A 22,286-nucleotide genomic window follows, 5' to 3' on the forward strand; every position below is an offset into this window, starting at 1 on the left:
CACGTTTGGTTTCGTATGAGGGGTGTTCACACTGGGATGCATTGAGGGTGTACTGGCCAGCCCGCCTAGTCGAATAGTAGTGGCGTGACTAATAGGCTGTGAGCCAGACACTGTGTAGTTCCCTTGTGTGAAGAGCGCCCTATGCGATCCTTTATTGTGCAATTTTATACTGGGCAGTCACCCCCTCCAGGAATGGGTATGTGGAGAGAGGCTGTTAATCTAGTATTTTGCACCTGTGTTGCTAACATCTTGCTTTTGGGCTGGCTGCACCCTGCAGTGCATTTGTTCTTACTCCTGGTTTTAGCTTACAAATACTGGTGGAAAATACTGACCAAATACTGAACGTGTGAACGTGGTCTTAGGCTAGCTGGTTTCAAATGAGTGAACTACAGCTCTATGCAGGAACCGTCATTATCATATACTAGATGGTGGTCGATTCTAACGCATCGGGTATTCTAGTCTCAGTCTCTCTCTCTCCCCCGCCGCAGATCTCCCGACGGAGGCGTGCGTCGTTTGAATGCGGCGATTGTTCGCGGCCGGCCAGGCGCAACCAATCAGCGCCGCGGGATTTCCGTTACTGACAGACGGAATTAGACTATTATTATCATCATATATAGACACACTCACAAGCACCAGTTCATCAAGACCAGCGTTGTTTGCAACGGCCTTGATGAGGAGATGTGCCGGAGTCAGACAATCCTAATTCATTAAGAAGTGCACAGTTCTTAATGATTCAAAAGTGCTGGACAAGTGGAGTGTGCCTTGGCATAAATCCTACTTTAGTTCCTGCTGGAGTAAGATGTGTGGCATAGTGAACGCCACTGTTCATCATGAAATTGAAAAGCAGTGGTCGCCACATCATCTTCCCGCTGACTTTGTCAGAGCTGGCTGAAAATGGTGTGGTAACGCCAAAATTCAAAACATTTTAGCATAGCCTCGAGCTGCACCAAAATGCTGCAACTAGGTGTAAAAGATTTGATAAATTAGTCCCAGAGTATAAATCCAAAAACCCATTGTTTGTTTGAGATCAGAAAAGTTTAGCTTGTTATAATAAAATATTAAGGTAATGCATTTTTTTCTTACGATAGCAGAACGCAAAAGGAAGAATTTCCAGGATGCTTGAAAAACATACAGTGGGTATGGAAAGTATTCAGACCCCTTTAAAATGTTTCACTCTTTGTTTCATTGCAGCCATTTGGTAAATTCAAAAAAGTTCATTTTCTTCTCATTAATGTACACTCTGCACCCCATCTTGACTGAAAAAAAAACAAAAATGTAGAAATTTTTGCAAATGTATTAAAAAAGAAAAACTGAAATATCACATGGTCATAAGTAATCAGACCCTTTGCTCAGTATTGAGTAGAAGCACCCTTTGGAGCTAGTACAGCTATGAGTCTTCTTGGGAATGATGCAACAAGTTTTTCACACCTGGATTTGGATATCTTCTTCCATTCTTCCTTGCAGATCGTCTCCAGATCAATCAGATTGGATGGTGAATGCTGGTGGACAGCCATTTTCAGGTCTCTCCAGAGAAGATCAATTCGGTTTAGGTCAGGGCTCTGGCTGGGCCAGTCAAGAATGGTCACAGTTGTTCTGAAGCCACTCCTTTGTTATTTTAGCTGTGTGCTTAGTGTCGTCTTGTTGGAAGGTGAACCTTCAGCCAAGTCTGAGCTCCGGAGAAGTCTGGAAGAGGTTTTCATCCAGGATATCTCTGTACTTAGCCGCATTCATGTTTCCACCTTCAATTGCAACCAGTCGTCCTGTCCTTGCAGCTAAAAAACACCCCAATAGCATGATTCTGCCACCACCATGTTTCACTGTTGGGATTGCATTGGGCAAGTGATGAGCAGTGCCTGATTTTCTCCACACATTTTTTCAGTCAAGATGGGGTGCAGAGTGTACATTGATGAGAAAAAAAATTAACTTTTTTTAATTTCCCGTATATACCCGTGGATAAGCCGACCCCCCAGTTTTGCCACAAAAAACTGGGAAAACTTATTGACTCACGTATAAGCCTAGGGTTAATGGTGGTCCAAGAAGATGCTCCATAAATACCCCCCATATGCTGCTGCACAAGGGTTACTGCTGCCCCATAAGATGCTCCATAAATACCCCCATAATATGCTGCTGCACAAGGGTTAATGCTGCTCCATAAGATGTTCCATAAATACCTCCCATAATATGCTGATGCACAAGGGTTAATGCTGCTCCATAAGATGCTCCATAAATACCCCCATAATATGCTGCTGCACAAGGGTTAATGCTGCTCCATAAATACCCCCCATAATATGCTGCTGCACAAGGGTTAATGCTGCCCCATAGATGCTCCTTAAATACCCCCCATAATATATTGCTGCACACGGGTTAATGCTGCCCCAAAAGATGCTCCAGAAATACCCCCCATATGCTGCTGCACAAGGGTTAATGCTGCCCCATAAGATGCTCCATAAATACCCCCATAATATGCTGCTGCACAAGGGTTAATGCTGCCCCATAGATGCTCCTTAAATACCCCCCATAATATATTGCTGCACACGGGTTAATGCTGCCCCAAAAGATGCTCCAGAAATACCCCCCATATGCTGCTGCACAAGGGTTAATGCTGCCCCATAAGATGCTCCATAAATACCCCCATAATATGCTGCTGCACAAGGGTTAATGCTGCTCCATAAGATGTTCCATAAATACCTCCCTTAGGGTACGTGCACACGCTGCGGAATCCGCTGCGGATTAATCCGCACGGATTTTGCAAAAACCGCAGATAATCCGCAGGTCCAAAGACCTGCGGATTATCTGCGGTTTTGCCTGCGGTTTGGTCCTGCGGATTCACTATCTCCACAATGGTGGAGATAGGAACCCGCAGCGGTTTCCGCAGAAAGAATTGACATGCAATTCTTTCTGCGGATTCAAAACCGCAGCAAATCCGCGCGGTTTTTTCCGCAGCGTCGGCACAGCGTTTTTTTTTTCCCATTCAAATGAATGGTACTGTACACCGCAGCTAAAACTGCTGCGTGTCCGCAGCGGCCAAAACCGCTGCGGAAACGCAGCGGAATCCGCAGCGTGTGCACACAGCCATAATATGCTGATGCACAAGGGTTAATGCTGCTCCATAAGATGCTCCATAAATACCCCCATAATATGCTGCTGCACAAGGGTTAATGCTGCTCCATAAATACCCCCCATAATATGCTGCTGCACAAGGGTTAATGCTGCCCCATAGATGCTCCTTAAATACCCCCCATAATATGCTGCTGCATAAGGGTTAATGCTGCCCCATAAGATGCTCCATAAATACCCCCATAATATGCTGCTGCACAAGGGTTAATGCTGCCCCATAAGATGCTCCATAAACACCCCTTATTTGCTGCTGCCGCAATTAAAATTATTATTTACCGGTCCCTGTTCCTTCGCTGTTCACAGCTGTGTCTCCTGGGTCTCTGCAGTGACATTCAGCAGAGGGCGTCCTCTGACCTGAATGTCACATCAGGAGGACCTGGAGACACAGCGGTGCACGACTTGGAATTGGGACAGGTGAATATTGCTCTGCCCCCGTCATACTCACCCCCTCCTGGCGCACGGTCTTCTCTGCAGCCCCTGCTTCTCCATCGGCCCACTGCTTCCTGCATTCAGCGGTCATGTGGTACCGCTCATTAAACTCAAATATGCGCATATTCATGCGTTTAATGAGCGGTACCACGTGACCGCTGAACGCAAGAAGCAGACCACCGAGGGAGAGTAGGGGCTGCAGAGACGTGCCAGGAGGGGGTGAGTATGGTCTCTGACACCCCCACTCCCCCACCCACCCCCGGTATATGACTCGCGTATAAGCTGAGAGGGGGACTTTCAGCCCAAAAAAATGGGCTGAAAATCTCGGCTTATACACTAGTATATATGGTACTAAATGGATGCAATGAAACAAAGAGTGAAAAACTTAAAGGGGGTCTGAATACTTTCCGTACCCACTGAATTTATGTAAATAATTTAAAGTACACATATTTGGTATCGACGCGTCCAGAACTACCTGACCTAAGTGAATACCATGTAAAGAAAAAAAAGCATTAAATCCGATGCTTTTTCATCATACTGCCAAACAAAAAGTATTATAAAACGCAATCAAACAGTTGAATGGAAATAAAAATGGTATAGCTGAAAACTTCATCTTGTCCTACATAAAAACAAGCCGCCATACATCTTCAAAAAAAAAAAAAAAGGCTATAGTTCTGAGAATAAAGTGATGCAAAAACATTTTTTTTCTATAAAATACGGTAGTTTTTATTGTGTAAAAGCGACAAAACATAAACATATAAACAATTATGGTATCGGTGTAAACGTACTGACCCGAAGAATAAAGCAGCCGCATCACTTTTACCACATGGTGAACGGCATAAAAAACAAACCCAAAAACAATTCCTGAATTGGTGCTTTTTGTTCATTCCGCCTTCCAAAAATTGGAATAGAAGGAAATAAAAAAATTTCATGTGTCCGAAAATGGTACCAATAAAAATGTCAACTCATCCCACAAAAAATCAAGCCCTCACATGACTCTGTGGGCAGAAATATTGAAACATTATAGCTCTCAAAATATGGTGATGCAAAAACTTTGTTTTGAAAAAAAAGCGTTTAGGCTGAGTGCAGACGGAGTTTTGAGCCCTGCGGATTTTTCCGTGCAGAATGGAAGAAAACCGCAGGTCAAATGACCTGCATTTTTCCTGCGGATTTCTTCCATTTTTCACGCGGTTTTCATGCGGTTTTTGTGCGGTTTTCCATTGCGGTCTTCCCCCTGCGGATTTGGTAACAGGGGAAATAGAAAACCGCACAAAAGAAGTAACATGCTGCGGATTTTGTACCGCAGGAAAACCGCGCGGAAAAATCCGCAGCGTCTGCACAGCGTTTTTTTTTTTTCATTCATTTTAAAGGTACTGTACATCACAATGCGGATATGCAACGTTTCTGCGCGGTAAAATCCGCTGCGGAAACGCTGCAAATCTGCATCGTGTGCACATGGCCTTAGTGTGTGATACTAGCCAAACATAAAACCCAATATAAGTCAGGTATTGCTGTAATCGGACCGACTCGAAGAATAAAGTCATATAATCACTTATCTCGCACACTGAACGGTGTAAAAAATAAATAAAACCAATTCTTTATCTGCATTACAAAGATTGCAGCTAGGCTGGAATTTATCCTGATATAAGATGACCGTCGAACAGGTCATCCACGTGAGATGAGTATCATCGAGGTTGGTAGCTTCAGTGATGTAAGCTCGGAAATGCAGGCTCCGGCACATATAGTGGTGAGGGCGTGTCAAGGGCCGGGTTTACGAGCAGTGAGAGAGATTGGTGGTACTGGCTGCTGACATATCCCTACCGGGGCGTGGAATGGCGGGTATAAGGAAGCCCAAATGTATCATTAGGAACTGTGAGTGGAGGTGTGCAGACTTCCAGTTTTGGGGATCTCCTGCCAGAGACTTAGAGCTAGATACATTTTTCTGTTTGGGTGAGCCAGGGACTGTCACATAGTTGCCTAGTTACATGGACTATGTATTTTGTTTCCTTACGCTGAGAGGCTGTTTTTAGATTTGTTTGTGGAAGGTTTTGGCTATGTGCACACAGTGCGGATCCTCCCGCGGATTTTACTAAATCCGCAGGTCAAATGACCTGCATTTTTCCTGCGGATTTCTTCCTTTTTTTGCGTTTTTTGTGCAGTTTTGTAGAATGGAGCAGGTGGAAAACTGCAGCAAAACCGCACAAAAGAAGTCACATGCCGCTTTTTTTTTCCGCACAAAAACCGCGCGGAAAAAAACGCAGCATGTGCACAGCGGGTTTTTTTTTTACATAGGCTATAATGGTACTGTACATCACCTGCAGTTCTGCTGCAGATCCGCAGCAGCAAATCCGCTGCGGATCCGCAGCAGACTCCGCACCGTGTGCACAGAGCCTTATGGTGTTTTAATAAACCATCCAGCATGATATAAGAATTTGCTGCTGGTAAATACCTCAAACCCTGCCGTGTGAGTGGAAAACATATATTGGGTTTTCTGTGTAAATCTCTGAAATACATGATTCAGACGGAACCACCAGAGAAAAACTCCCTATATTGGAGCAGAACAGAGGCCAAACGGAGTACAGAGTTACTCTGCTGCCTCATTATAGTGCCGGTACATCAAGGTAAGTGAAACATAATATTTTATTTGAATTAGGTGACAACAAGATGATCACAAAACAATGACGTAGATATAAAAACAAGAGCCACACAACACCCAGGGAATAGAATTGACCAATGCCCAGAGGGAAAAAAAAGATTTAATATTGTCAAAATGTGAATGTCTATGTTTATGGAGCTAATGGAAATTGCCCAATACACATTCCATATAGGTATAATATGTAAAGAATATTGACATAAGGGCCATAAGATATATATATAGGGTGCTAGCGCAAGAAATCCTAGTCAAATAGTTAGTAATGAATAACTCAAAAGTGTATAAAGTGCTAGTGCATAGTAATGTTAATACATATAGGGTCTAGTACAAGACAATTAGTCTCACAGAAATACTGATTACATTATCAATTATATATGGTGCCATGAGGGTATGAGGTCGGTCTTGCTTCTCTCTTTTCTCGTGCCATTTTTGCCGACTGGCCGTTCTGTAATTCAGGTCCGGTGTCTTGATTGTGTAGATATTATATACATTACTAAGTTGAAAAAAATCATCTTACATCAGGAACCTATCCTTTGTTCATCTGTTTCCTAATTTGCCTCATTATAGTGAATGAATCCCTCGGGGCGGTCATCTGAATCATGTCATTTGGAAATTTGGACGGAAACCAAGATGTAAGTGCTCAGCGTAAAGCACAGGATAACCGTGATCCAAAACATTATATAAAATGTTCCCAATAAAAGCTTCAAATTACCTCCCAAAAAAAAAAAAAAAAAACAACAAGTCCCCACTCAGGTCAGTCATTCGCCAATTTAAATATAGTGGGTCTCCACATTACTGGAAGCACAAAGGCTGTGGAAAAGCGCTATGGTTCCTCATCCTCCAAAACGTCACATCTTTTCTGAGCCCCACAGTATGCCTCAAACATATAAAGCGTCCACATGTTTGGCATTTCTGTAGTGATGAGAGACCACTTAATTTAGGGGGTCCATGTCCCCAGAAGCACAATTTGGGCACAATGTACGGGCACTACAGTTGAGGATTTGCAATTTTCACTAAGCAACATTCACTGCCATTTGTTTCTGGCAAACACCCATGGAGTCAAAATCATCATTACACCTATAGATAAATTTCCAAAAGGATGTCATTTCCAAAATGGGGTCACTTGAGGGGGGATTCTGCACTTCCACTTAGGGGCTCTGTATATGGAGTCCACAAACTATTCTATTATGATTTGATCCCCAAGCGTCAAATAGCGCTCCTTATGTTCCGAGTCTCGCCATGTGGCTAAGCAGTACTGGTACAGTACAGCCACATATGGGGTATTGCCACGTTCAGCAGAACTTGTGTGACAAATTTTGGTGCCATTTTAATCCCTTTCCCAGTGTGAAAATGTAAAATCTGGGGCAAAATTTTTGAGGCAAAATGTAATTATTTTTTCTTCAATGCCCAAGGATATAACACACCTGTGGTTCAATAAGATCACTGCACCCTACATGAATTTATTGAAAGGTATAGTTTCTAAACTGAGGTCACTTAAGGGGGGATTCTGCTGTTCTGGTACCTCAGGAACTCAGCCAATGTGACATGGCACCCACAAACTATAATCGCAAAATCTGCACCATGATATGGTGCTCCTTCCCTTGTAAGCATTGCACTGTGGGTCAAAAGTAGTTTTTGACCACATATGGGGTATTGGTGTACTCACAAGTAGAGTTGAGCGACTTTGGTCGGATCGGGTTTCGTGAAACCTGAATGAAACAAAATTTGTTTCGGATGAAACTGGTCCGACTAGGGCAAAAAAAGTCGGAGTTTCATCTGAAACCGGACCCCAATGCAAGTCAATGGGAAATAAAAGTCGGCATTGAGTGGATGACATTCATCCACTCAATGCCAACTTTTATTCCCCATTGACTTGCATTGGGGTCGGGTTTCAGACGAAACTCCGACTTTTTTTGCCCTAGTCGGACCAGTTTCATCCGAAACAAATTTTGATTCATTCGGGTTTCACGAAACCCGATCCAACCAAAGTCGCTCAACTCTACTCATAAGAAATTACGTAAAAAATTGTACCATTCATTTTTTTTCTATTATCCTTTTTGAAAATTTAAAACTTGGGGTCAAAGAAACATTTTAGTGAAAAATTGACAAAGCCCAATGTTATACAATTCTGTGAATTGCTTGAAGGTTAAAAATGCTTCCTACACTTCTAGATGAATTCTTCAAGAGGTATATATCAGGATCCTGTCAGCGCTGACGTACTGCCGTGGATGAGCAGGGTAGCTCAACCAGACTACGGGGGTCCCGGGGTCCGAAGCTACAGGGAAAGTTCAGATAACAGGACCTGCGATACTAAAGATAGAAAGAAGTACAAGGACCTACGATCATGTGACCACAGGGGGTTTGGCTTAGCATCCTGTTGCAGGAGATGACTGTAGGATTCTATTACAGGAATCCTGGAGTACAGGATGGGGAAACTCAGGTCAGACAAACGAGGGGTCATACACGGAGAGGGCAGCGCGGTACCAGAGGAATATGCAGAGAATAGTCAGAAAGTAAGCAAAGAATCATACACCGAGATAGCAACGCAGTACAAGAGGGAAATCAGAGCGTAGTCAGGTCCAAGGCAAAAGAGTCATACACGGAGATAGCAAAGTAGTGCGAAAGGGACAGGCAGAACTCGCAACAGGGACAGAACCGGATCAAAAGCAAACAAGCATAAAGTATCACAATCACTAGGCACACCAGGGTCACACACTCGGCCAAGATCTGAGTATAAGCGACAAGGAGTGAGCCCACAATGAGGCTATAAAAAGCCTCCCAGAATCTCAGAGTGAGGCTGTCCAGATTAACCTCTAGACTACCTGATCCCATGAACTCAGCAGATCATGACAGTATAGCTTCCAAAATAGGGTCACTCGTGGGGATTTCTGCTGTTTAGGCATGTCAAGGGTCTCTTCAAATGCGACAAAATTGTGCTCCAGAATTAAATTGGAGCACCTTCTCTCCTCCCCTGCTGTGTGCCTAAATAGTGGTTTCCCATCACATATGGGGTATCGGTGTACTGAAGAGAAATTGCATGGTCCATTTTCTCCTCTTATCCTTCTGAAAATGAAAAATTTGGTGCTATAGCAACATATTTGTGGGAAAAAATTTTTTTTTATTTTCACAACTTAAACTTGCAAAATTCTGTTGAGAACTTGGGGGTTCAAGGTTCTCACCACACCTCTAGATAAATTTCTTGAGGGGTGTGGTTTCCAAAATGGGGTCACTTTTGGGGGGTTTCCACTGTTTAGGCACATCAGTGGCTCTGCAAACACGACATAGCACCCACTATCTATTCAGTCAATTTTACGTTCCAAAACTCAATTGGCGCATGCCATGCACGTAAACAGTAGTTTTCCTCCACATATGGGGGTATCAGCATAATCAGGAGACATTGCTCAACAAATTGCCTAACAAATGGTTCATTTTCTCCTGTTACCCTTGCAAAATTGCAAACTTTAGGGCTAACTGAACATTTTTGGGAAAAATTAAAATGATAATTTTTTCCATCCACAATGCTGTAACCCCCTTCACCCCAAGGCAATGTTTCATTTTTGCGCTTTCATTTTTTGTTCCCCTTGTTCCCAGAGCTTTTCTATTTCTTGACTAATATATCTGTATGATTACTTGTTTTTTTTGCAGGATGAGTTGTACTTTTGGCTGACAATGAATTGAGTTGAACTGATTTTACCATATAGCGTATTGGAAAACAGGAAAAAAAAATCCAAGTGCGGCAAAATTGCAAAAAGTGCAGTTTCACGATTGTTTTTTTGGTTATTTATTTACCATGTTCACTAAATGCTAAAATTAACCTGCTGTTATGATTCCCCAGGTCAGTACGAGTACGCAGATACCAAACTTGTATAGGTTCTCTTTTCCAAAGTTTGTAAGAAAAAAAAGGTCACCATATTCCTAGACCTGTAGTCTCTCCATCTTTCGGGATCTGGGGCTGAGTGAGGGTTTATTTTTTGTGCTCCAAGCTGACATTTTTAGTGATACTATTTTTGATACCCCCTGTCATGATTCGACTAGCGAGTGACCTGGGGCCAGGGAGCACCTTTCCTGGCCCTAATACTAGGGGGTGCCCTAGCTCGCCCTGTTCCCCGGGATACTTCAGATGGAGAAGATGCCGGGGCCTCCGTCCTTGCCTTATCTCCTACAACAGCCCTACGTCTGTCCCCTTCCCCCACCTGGGGAAGAGAGGCGCTACTGTTTACCGCAGTACACCAATCCGACAGACAGGGGGACAAAGACAAGGGTAAAAAGAAAACCCCACACACTCAAAATATACACTAACATACTGCATAGCAGAGGTATTCACCAGGGTGTGTAGGGAGGGGGAAGAAAGTAAGTCGGGAATGGATGAGGAATTTCCAAGCGTACAATCCAAGCAACAGTTGCAAATAAACTCCTCCAGCTCTCCAAACACCAGCTTCTCCCACTCTAGATCTATGTAGCAAATGCTAACGCAGATGTAGAAAATGCTAACGCAGACAAGGACCTGGTAAACAAGCCTAGCTTTTATAGGGGACAGGAGTGGCTAACTGAGACCATCTGAATGCAGGAATTTCCCATATGGCTGATTAACCCCTCTTCTGCTGAAAGAATCAAACACGTTTAATAAACTGGAGAAGTGCTTCTTCTCAGCTGCGGAGCAGAAGCCACCAGACGCTGCGGTCTTCTGGCTCTGCTCCGTTAAGGTAACCCCGTGACACCCCTCGATCAGAAACAATATCGGTAGTGATCCCATGTAATTTTAAAATCTCGCTGCAGAAAATTTGCACCAAAGTCTTGGCGTTAGGTAAATCGGGTAGCGCAATAAAATGTGACATTTTACTGAATCTGTCAACCACCACCAAAATTACAGTATTACCTGCCGACACGGGTAGATCAGTGATAAAATAGGTCGATAAATGAGTCCAAGGTCTACTAGAAATGCCAATGGTTTGAGAGATTCAGACGGATGAGTATGAGAGGTTTTAGAATGTGCACAGACACTGCAGGTGGCTACATACTCCCAGACATCCTGATGTACCCCTGACCATCATAAACGCTGAGTAACAAGATCTGTGGTGGCTTTATTACCGGGATGTCCGGCCAAGACCGAATCATGATGTTCATTAAGAACTCTCAGACGGAGATTGACGGGGAAAATCAGTTTACCTAACAGACAGGCAGCAGGTGCGTCCACCTGAGCCTCAATAACCTCTTTTTCAAGATCGTAGCATATAGATGCAATAACCACCCATTTTTGTAGTATAGGAACCGGTTCACAATTATCTCCACCCCCAGGAAAACAACGAGTTAAGGCATCCGCCTTAATGTTCTTGCTCCCCAGCCTATATGTAACAAAAATGTTAAGCCTCATGAAGAGCAATGCCCATCTTGCCTGTCGAGGCGTTAGACGTTCCACAGACTCTACATATACAAAATTCTTATGATCTGGGATTACCATAATCGGATGAACTGCTCCCTCCAAAAATTGATGCCACTTTTGAAAGGCCCACTTGATTGCCAAGATTTCCCTGTTACCGGTGTCATAATTTCTCTCCACAGATGACAGTATTTTAGAAAAGTTTGCACATGGACACCATTTACCAGGAGATGCACCCTGCGAAAATAGAGCCCGCAACCCCACATCAGACGCGTCAACTTCTACAAAGGCAGAGTGACATCAGGATGTATCGAATGCCTCTCTGGCTGAACAGGACCACATGGAAAAGTCTGTCCCTTTTCCTGGTCATATCAAAGGTTTGGCAACTACAGAAAAGTTTTTGATGAACTTACGCTAGTAGTTGTCGAAACCCAAAAACCTTCGTAACACCTTCAAATCCTCAGGACAATTACAATCCAGTACTGCCCGGATTTTTGCCGAATCCATGTGAAAACTGTGGATATAAAACATATCCTAGAAAAGGGTTCTCCTCCACCAACAACATACATTTCTCTGGTTTGACAAATAATTTGTCTCTGAGTATCTGTAAGACCAGCCTGTCATGTACCTGATGTGACTCAAGGTCAAGTGAATAAATTAATATGTCATCAAGATAGATTACCACAAATCTACCTACTAGATGACAAAAGATGTAATTTACAAAGTGCTGAAAGACGGCGGAAGCATTCGTCAACCCAATTGGCATCACAAGGTTCTCAGTCTGCCTCAGGCGTATTGAAAGCTGTTTTCCACTCATCTTCCTCTTTAATAAAAATAGGATTATACACACCCCTGAGATCCAGTTTAGAAAACCATTTTGCTCCTACATTCTGATTAAAGAGGTCCTGCATGAGAGGGAGCATATACGGATCCCAGAACGTGATCTGATTGAGTTTGCGCAAATCTAGGCAGGAACGTAAGGCTGTGTTCACACGTTGCGTTTTTTTTCTCGTATTTTTTCACGGATTTACCAAAAAATCCGCTTAAAAAATGCTTATAAGAAGATTCCCATTCATTTTAATGCATTTTGCACTTTTTGTGCACATTGATGCGTTTTTTTTCCGCAAAAAAAAGCTTTGAGGTAAAAAACGCAGCATGCTCATTAATTTCGCGGAAAATTCCGCATTTCTTGCTATTTTCTATGTGTCTGGGGACGCGCGGAAAAAAATGCATGTTTTTTGCGCATAAAAAATGCGCCGAAAACATGCAGAAAAAAAACGCGCGTTTTCTGGGAAGGAGTCCTGTTTTTATGCAGAAATTTTGTGCATACATCTGCACATAGCCTAGCCCCGCATCTTTCTTCTTTACAAATAAAAACCCTGCAGCAATGGGGGATGAGGATGGTCTGATATGAACCTTTGCCAAACTTTATGCGATAGTTCTTCATGACCTGCCTCTCTGGACCAGAGATATTAATATACAGTCTGCTTTTAAGCAGCTTGGCCCCAGTGACAAGATTAATGGTGCAGTCATAAGGATGATGGGGAGTAAGTTCTTGGCACCCCTTCCTCAAAGTCACACAGGTATTTAGGAACAGACTGGGTATCCACCCTTGCAAACCAGGTGCCCAAGCAGTGTCCTTGACAATACTCACTCCAGTTTACCACCTCTCGAGTCTGGCAATCTACCATAGGGAAGTGCAGAGTGAGACAAGGAAGTCCAAGAACCACAGGAGAGGGCAGACCCTCTAGCATATAACAGTCAATGCCTTCTAGCATATAACAGTCAATACCTTCGGAGTTCATGACCCCTACCTGTAGATGTAACCCTCGGATGGCTTGAGTAAAATACCCATCTCAAGTGTGCGGTGACGATGTCGATTATGGGTATAGGTCCGGACAATGTATGTGGCTTAAGGCCCTGGACGAACCTAGTGTTGATCAAGTTAAATCCAGCCACACTGTCCAGAAATGCAGAAATAACCACCTTATCTTTGCCCAGATGGATTTCAGCCAGCAGAAAAAAAATGGTGCCCTACCCATGAAGGAGATATATACACCCGGGTTGCTAACCTCCCAGCAACCCGGGCTCCTTAGTTTTCCGGCAGCTGTTCAGCTGTTTACCGTGAGATAGGCAAGGACAAGTGCCCACAAAATGGCCCTTTCTACTACAGTAAAAATATACTCCCCCTTGTGCCAAACAACAGACTGCTGTCAAGAATGAATTGCCCCACCCAACTGCATGGGTTCCTCAGATGACTCTGACCAGGTCTCCCTTGGCCCTGGACCTCCCGCACATTGGGGTGTCTCTTTATGTCTCTGGTGAAGACGGTGATCCACCCGAATAGCCAGAGACATGGCTGCCTCAAGGGAAACTGGAGTCTTATACAGGGCTAAGGCATCCTTCATCCTTTCTGTTAGCCCTTCACAGAACTGGCTACGGAACGCTAAGTCATTCCATTTAGTGTCCGTGGACCACCTCTGAAACTCAGAGCAATACTCCTCCGCCAGCCGGTCTCCCTGCTGGAGCGACTGGCAGTCAGACGGGAGAGAGAAAGCCCATGCTTGGGGTCACCCTGAAGTAGCGAGATTACTAACCCAACCCGCTGCTCCTCTCTTTCTGAGGAACAAGGAAGTAACCTGAAGTATAGATTACAGGCCTACCTGAAAACAACAAACTTATCATGACCCCCAGAGAACATGTTTGGCAAAGCAATCTTGGGTTCCATTAAGAGTCATCGTTCCCAAACCTGATGTATTAGGATGCTGCAAAATGACACCTCCAGGCTGAGCTGCTGCAGTTACCTTGTCAGAGAAGTGATAGGATCCATAATGGATCAAAAAACAGTTTCAGTCAGAGCTAATGTTATGATTCTGTTGTCTCGTGTCCCGGGACCAGGAGCCCTTTCCCTGTCCCTAACGCTTAGGAGTACCCTAGCTCGCCCTGTTCATCAAATTACTTCTTATGGTGAAGAAGCTGGGGCCACGTACCTTGCCTTAGCTCCTGAATCCGTCCTCATTCTGTACCTTTCCTCCACCCAGGGAAGAGAGGATTAGTAATGTACCGTAATACACCAACCAGACTAACAAGGCAATACAAACAGGGGTAAGGAAAAATACCAAACATACAAATATACACACACAAATAACAGAGGGATGCACCGGGGAGTGGAAGAAGGGGTAAAACCAAAGTAGGAGAAGAAAGGGAATTATCACACACCTAAAACCTAACAACAGTTACAGATAAATCCACCAACCGCCTACTCTAATAACCAGCAACAACAACCTCCAGCCATGCAGCAAAAAGCTATTTTTGACAATGAGAGCTAGCCAGGATCCAGTTTATATAGGAAATGGGAGCGGCTAACAGTGCACAGCTGAGAGACTAAACTGTCAAGGCGCTCTCAACTGAGCAGATTAACCCTTGCACTGTCAAAAGAAATTTTCACCATTTAATACAAAGGTGAAGTGCTTCTAACCATTTTCAGAGGGGGGAAAATCAGACACTGTGGTCTTCAGGCTCCTCTCTTTTGCAGTAAACCTGTGACACCAGGACTCTACAGCCACGTGTTCCTTTAATGGCTTAGTACAGCCACGGTGTGTGAAAACATCCTAAAACAAATGCAGCCATATATAATTAACGTCTATATATACCACTACAGTTTTTCATACTGGCCATACATATTATATAAAAATTGACAAATGATCTACTTGGAATCATTAAAAAAAAATCTCTTGCATGGAAAGTTTGTTTGTGGAGGTATGACCATCAGGTGCAAAGTTTAAACATGGCTTACTTCTTTTGAGCCTATGATAATGTGTAATTTGTTGTCCAAAATGATCTCACACAATAGACCAGTAGTGGGCACCTCAGAGACTACAGTGCTCAGACTTGCAGCTGTGTTTTGTCAGCCGCTAGCCCTTTAAGCCCCTCTTGCACTGTGTGCATTGAAGGATTATGTACCGATGCTGGCCAATACCAGAAGCTGCAGCCCTGTGTCTCCCGTGATGTGCTCTAGCCACAATGTCTCCTTTGAAGTATATGCTTCAGACCCTATCCCAATGTCTCATTTGAAGTATATGCTTCAGTCCCAGCTTCTCCTATGTGATGTTTAGAACAGACCTCCAACTGCTTTAGAAAAATGATGCCTGTGTAGTCACATGAGCAGATTTAGAACTAGGCAGTCTACAGTACAATGGCGCTGTGGCGTCGCATGCGTAGATTACGATTTAGGCATGTCATTGAGCCAAGATCTAAATCTGAACACGTGCTGACACCGGGGCCTTTTTCCTGAAGCCCACCACAAGATGAATGTGCGCAAGCGCTGCCCACAGTTAGGATGGCACTGGTGCAAAATTTGAATCAGTATGAAGATACGAACACCAGAGGCAGTTGAGGGGCTATGGCAGAGATGAAGACCCTACCCACAGTCCTGCCCCTATACTCTTACTGCATCTAAACTTCTAGTGCTCATTAACAACCAAGAACAACCAGCCTGTGGATTTCTACACTCAAGTTGTCTAATAAATCAGTAGAACAGGGCCTTTGTGCCCATAGATTTAGTTTAACATGCCTGACCCTGACAACCGATTCTCTTTAACAACTTACTGGGGCAAGGCCCTTTAAAAAACTTATCACAAAGCTGACTGCGCTTAGACTGACGCAAATCTGGAAAAGTTGTGAGAAGCAACATGATCACCTATCACACGCCACTCCAAGAAGAAGCTGCTAAAACCTGTGACAAAATCTGTTCAGGGGCCTGTTAATCGGAAAAGGTACATAAAATACCAGCAATTGATTGCGAGCGGAGCTAGTTCACACCGTCGTGATCCGGCTGGCATGGAGAACCAAAATGGAACCAAGACCATGGTAGAGCAAATCATACTGCTCATCTCTACTTCTAACTGTAAAGACTTTGAAACAAGAGCATACAATCTAAAAAATAAATTGTGAGATTAATACACTCAAATCTATGCTGAAACTTTTACTCACAGTGGTACTTTATAACAAGAGAGAACAGAGATTTGTGCTGTTAATGTACTTAGCTCACAGAGGATAGGCTTAAGGGCATGTGCACACGTTGCATTTTTTAAGCGTTTTTGCCGCTTTTTTAAGCAGCTGAAACGCTTAAACGCTATTAATACGCATCCCCATACAATCCTATGGCATTCCGCAGTCAATACTGCGGCTTTTACCGCTGCGGAATCGCATAGCGGTAAAGTCCGCAGCATGTTCATTCCTGCGGAATCGCGATTCCGCCGCCATAGGATTGCATTGAAACGATCACTTTACGCATGTGGATATGCCCACCATGCGTAAAGTGATCGCTTCATGTGCGGATGGTACCCAGGGCCTGGGGGAGAGGAGACTGTCCTCCATGCCCTGGGTACCATATCACTGTAGAAAATAGTAAAAAAAAAAAAAAAAAAAAAAAAATCGGGATATACTCACCCTCTGATGGCCCCCGAAGCCTTCACGCCTCTCAGCCACGCTGCCAGCATCTTCCGGTCCCAGGGATGCATTACGCGAATCACCTGAGATGACGTAGCGGTTTTGCGAGCGTGACGTCATCTGGGGTGATTCTCAAAATGCATCCCTGGGACTGGAATGCACCAGGAGCATCGCTGAGGAGATCGGGGGCCGTCGGAAGGTGAGAATAACCGTATTTTTTTTATTTTTACATTCTAACTTTTACTATTGATGTTGCATAGTCAGCCTCAATAGTAAAAAGGTGGTCACACTTGTCAAGCACTATGCTTGACAAGTGTGACCAACCTTAGCAGAAGCAGCCGACAGCACGTCCAGGATTAAACACATGCACGTTCAACGTCCAAGACCAAATCGGACAATGGATTCACAGGAAAATAGAAAAGAGCAGCATCCAGTCCGGGTGAAAAAGTATCCAAAAGTTTTATTCTGCCATCAATAAATACAATGTTTCGACCACAGCATAGTCTTTTTCAAGTAGTAGTGTGACCAGCCCGTCAATCACCTTTCCAAACAATGCTTCAAATCGCTTGGAAAGCGCAAGCATTCTGCAAGCTAAAAGTGCTTGCAAAACGCTTGTGTTTTGCGTGAAAACACATGCGAATTCCACATGCGTTTTACCCGCGTCAGGGAGTTGCGGACATTTCTGCAACGTGGGCACTTGGCCTAAATGTACTTGCCTCTCAACTAGGAGATGAATATGTCTGTGCAGGTTTTTGACTCAGGAGGGGAAAAAATTTAGAAATAATGTGAAAAACTGGAATCTGATTGGTCGTGCTAGACGATACATAGAGCATAATTCTCAGTACTGCTAGAGTTCACCTGTCCAAACCATTAAATAGTATTCAGTAGTAGGAGAAAAATTGCTATAAAATCTCTAGGAAAAATGCATTCTTTCAGTGTCAGAGCTGTTGTAAGACAACTTATGGATCTATCCCCATAGGGTGTCATTTTGAGCCACAGGTAACAACAACTTTGCTGTGACAGTTGGATACAAAAGCTATGTTGTCCGAGCCTTGTGTTGTGTGGGACGGCGATCCATACATGGGATTAGGCTATATGCATGTGATGTAAGGGTGTGTGCCTTGCATGTAATATATAGATATCCATTACAATTCATGGCTGCCACACAATAACACATTTCAAACTTTTGCAATGGGAAATGACTGGTTAGCATCAACCTTTTTCAGGGTAGTCAGCAATAGTCTAAAGGTCTGGGGAGCAAGACCCTTAACTTCCACATGTAAGTGGTTGTATACCATTAGTATACTATGAGACAATCCCATTACAAGGGTTGATCAGGTCGAATATTCTGATCACCTCCACGATCAGCTATTTGCTGATTCCACGGCAGCAGAATACTCAGCATGTAGAGCTTAGGCTGGTTTCACACTTGCGTTTTTTTGCGCTGCTTTTTAGCGCAAAAAAATACATGCGTTTTTCCCTATACTTTAACATGGGTGTGCATATGTGCGCATACATATGCGCACGTACGCGTTTGTATGCGCATGCGTTTTTTTTGCAGTGTGCGCTCGGGCGCACAAAATGCACCCTGTTGCTTTTTTTGTACGTCCGACTTGCCCCAAAAAAAACGCATGCGCACGCAATGCGTTTCTTTTTTACAGCAAAACACCCATTAAAGTCTATGGGTGCGCATACCTGCGCATTGTAATGCGCAGGTATGCACAAAAAACGCATGCGTTTTTTAAAAAATGCACCAAAACCCGCAAAAAACGCACACAAACGCATGATGTGTTTTCTTCATGCGTTTGTGTGCGCAAAAAACGCGCAGCAAAAAAACGCAAGTGTGAAAGTAGCCTTAAACAGCACGGTGTAGTGGCCATTTTAGTGTACTGCATCTCAGCCTCCATTGAATTTAATAGGCGATGAGCTAAAGCACCAGAGAATGGCCACTAGAGAGCAAACAGATCCGTGCCGTTCAAGCTCTCTACTGTCTATGTCTAGCTACAGTCAGTGGGAGCTGCAAAAAGCTGGTTGTGTGGATGCGTTGACGAAACGCACGTTGCAGAGTGACATGGAGGACAATCAGCGCTGATGAACTCTTTGGGTCTGTAGCCCTCTCCTACCTTACTATCACCACATTGGTTGGCCTGTCTTTGTACTATCAATTGACATGATCAATGTTATTGTACTTCTCATTGTATTATGGATGGGTCACTGCATTATTTATCATGCACTAGCACTTCATTGACTCTTGTAGACAGATGGTTATCCATTTGTATAATGATGCACTTGTGCACTTTATAGACCACCACTAACGATTTATTTTCAATCTCCATGCCATTCCTATTATTTACAGTGTCCTCTTTTGTGCGCCGCACTCCCCAGTTTTATTTTTTAACACTGCCCATGTTCTGTCTTTTATTCTTCTATCTGGTCCACTTTATACCTAATAAAGAATATTTTATTAGTATAAATTTTTGGTTGTGTGCTGGACTTTATATAGGTGGTCCTACGACAAGTTTAAGTCCGTTTGTTACTACCCCTTTTCTATAGGTGTTAACAGTCCCATTAGGTAAGCCTATAATAGGGAAGATCAAGTGGTGCCACCACTGTTACATTACACAGCGAACATCCATCTGTCCTGACTTGCCCCTTTCCCATGAAGCATTTCCTTCACAGGTCAGCGGACATGCTAAGGCCTCTTAAACGGGACACCGACACCAAGTTTATTAGCCCTGTTCACATGGTCCAGTTTTTAAAGTTGATTTCTTTGAATATTGTTTTTCTTTTTTCAGGAGTTAAAGCTATAGAAGAAAGAAGCATCTTTACTTTAATTTTTTTTTCTTGTTTAGAATTCACTCATAGCTTTGGTTTAACACATTCTAAATAATAAATGGTTTGTCCCACGATAAACTTTTATTACGTATCTAGGTTAGGTGGCAAATTACTGATTACGGGGCCCCTGACAACCAATAAAATGGACATCCCACACCACCATGTTCCTATAGGTCACATGGAGACAGAGAGGAGACTCATCTCTGCAGACAGGCAGTATGGAGAGACAGGGGGCTCAGGAAACCCGATTCTAGTGATCTTGAGGGGTCTCAGCAATTGCATTTGTCATCTATTCTGTGAATACCTGCCAAACATAATCGGGAGTCAATCCCTTTGGTGAGGTTGAAGTTGGACCATGAAAGCAAGAGACATCACTAGTCCACAGGGCTATCACAAGAATGGTGCTCTGCAGTGCTTGCACCCAACACTCTCCGTCAATGAATGAAATTCTGGTGCGCATGCAAAAAAAAAAGGGTCGCTACTGATGGGGGGGAGGCAGTGCCACATGTACAGCTGGTATAGGGGCCTGTGAGAGAAGGGATCTAGTCACAATACAAGTGTACCAAGTCGATTCTGAAACAGGACGCTGATATTCTGATTTTTTTTGTTTTTTACATTTTTATTTTTTTGTTATAAATTTAATTAACTCTTTATTTTTGGAGCTCATCTTTGACTCAGGCGGCAGAGGAAGAAGCTCTTAACAGTGGACCAAAGGCTGCACTTGTTCGTTTTTTTAGCTTAATATGATTATATATATATATATATATATATATATATATATATATATATATATATATATATATATTCTAGTACATTATAGGTAAAGAAAAAAATATTTATTTTTTTTTTCAGAAAGTTAATAATGCAAAAACAATTACACTTAAAAAGAACAACACATTATAAAATAAAGGTGCCAATACAGTAAACAAGCCAGACATGCACAATCCACCGAAAATATAGTGATCACTCTGGTGGTCTATGGTAGACCCCTGCTGAACAGCTGGTGCAGAACACACTGATCATAATCCACAAGAGGACAGCAGCAATTATCAACTCACAACTTTACAAAATGCAAATAAGAACCTATCACCACCAAGGAAGAAATTATTCAAGAAATCAAACTTCTGCTGAGCCCATGACATGTCAGAAAAGTAGTGAGCTCCTCTGCCCCAGGAGTGACTGGCCCCCAGTGTGGGAGCCCTCAGGACCCCTGCAGGCAGCCGGTGGAGGGGCTGCAGACACCTGAGCTCACCATGGCACTGATTGCTGAGGGACACAATGCAAGTTCCAGGCACTTGGCCGCCCCCAGCATGCACCTTACCTCGCTCGGGCTCCGCTTGCAGGCAGATGGGGATATTCTTCTTCCAGCCGGGCATGTTCCCAGATGTGCGCTCTGCTCTCTGTCAGGGGCTGCACCACCTTTCGCACATATCACCTCACAGCGTTGTTCTGCTGGTGCCGTAGCCTGGTGTGACCGGGACTTGTGCCGCCTGCTGTGCTCCTTGTCTCGGGGGAGAGGGCTCCGGCAGGAGGGGCTGCAGCAGCGCAGGAAGGCACTGAGTATGGAGTAGGAGGAACAAGTGCACGGCGATAGAGGCAGTGTCAGGGGGCGGGGGATTCAACTTCACACACACCGGGAGTAGGCGGCTGCACTGCGCGCAGGACATTCCCGGCGGGCACACATTCTAGTGTGGGGAGCGGAAACTGAGCGCACACTCCATGACTGGGGAAAGGCTCACTTTCCATTCATATCCAGAATGGCCACTCCTTCTGTGCCCATCAGCCCGTCCAGCAGGTGCTCCCTCTGTGTCCCCTTAGCCTCTTCAGAAGGTATTCCACCTGTGTCCCCTCAGCCCCTCCAGCAGGTACTCCCTCTGTGTCCATCAGCCCGTCCAACAGATGCTAACTCTATGGTTCCTCAGCCCCTCCAGCAGGTGCTCCCTCAGTGTCCCCTCAGCCTCTCCAGCAGGCGCTCCATCTGTGTCCCTTCAGCCCCTCCAGAAGGTATTCCCCCTGTGTCACCTTAGCCCCTCCAGAAGGTACTCCCTCTGCGTTCCCTCAGCCCCTCCAGCAGGTATTCCCTCTGCATTCTCAGCCCCTCCAGCAGGTACTCCCTCTGCGTTCCCTCAGCCCCTCCAGCAGGTATTCCCTCTGCGTTCCCTCAGCCCCTCCAGCAGGTATTCCCTTTGTTTCCCCTCAGCCCCTCCAGCAGGTGCTCCCTCTGTGTCCCCTCAGCCTCTCCAGCAGGTGCTCCCTCTGTGTCCCCTCAGCCCCTCCAGCAGGCACTCCCTCTGTGTCCCCTCAGCCCCTCCAGCAGGCACTCCCTCTGTGTCCCCTCAGCCCCTCCAGCAGGCACTCCCTCTGTGTCCCCTCAGCCCATTCAGCAGGTGCTTCCTCTGTATCCCCCCTACAGTACGTGCTCCC

At 44.4% G+C, this 22,286-nt stretch overlaps 1 protein-coding gene across 1 annotated transcript in view; it reads right to left on the bottom strand.

Annotated features, from left to right (window-relative positions):
* Positions 1-21,536, bottom strand: part of GRIP1 (glutamate receptor interacting protein 1) — a 919,857-nt gene extending 898,321 nt beyond the window's left edge. The window contains exon 1 of the mRNA XM_073555470.1: positions 21,184-21,536. Within this exon, the coding sequence (XP_073411571.1) occupies positions 21,184-21,238 (55 nt within the window). The 5' untranslated portion in view covers positions 21,239-21,536. The remainder of the gene's footprint in view (positions 1-21,183) is intronic.
* Between the last annotated feature and the right edge of the window lie 750 nt (positions 21,537-22,286).

This window comes from Dendrobates tinctorius, unplaced genomic scaffold, assembly GCF_039654945.1.
Source record: "Dendrobates tinctorius isolate UK_male_01 unplaced genomic scaffold, ASM3965494v1 ptg000224l, whole genome shotgun sequence".
In the NCBI taxonomy this organism is placed as follows: domain Eukaryota; kingdom Metazoa; phylum Chordata; class Amphibia; order Anura; family Dendrobatidae; genus Dendrobates; species Dendrobates tinctorius.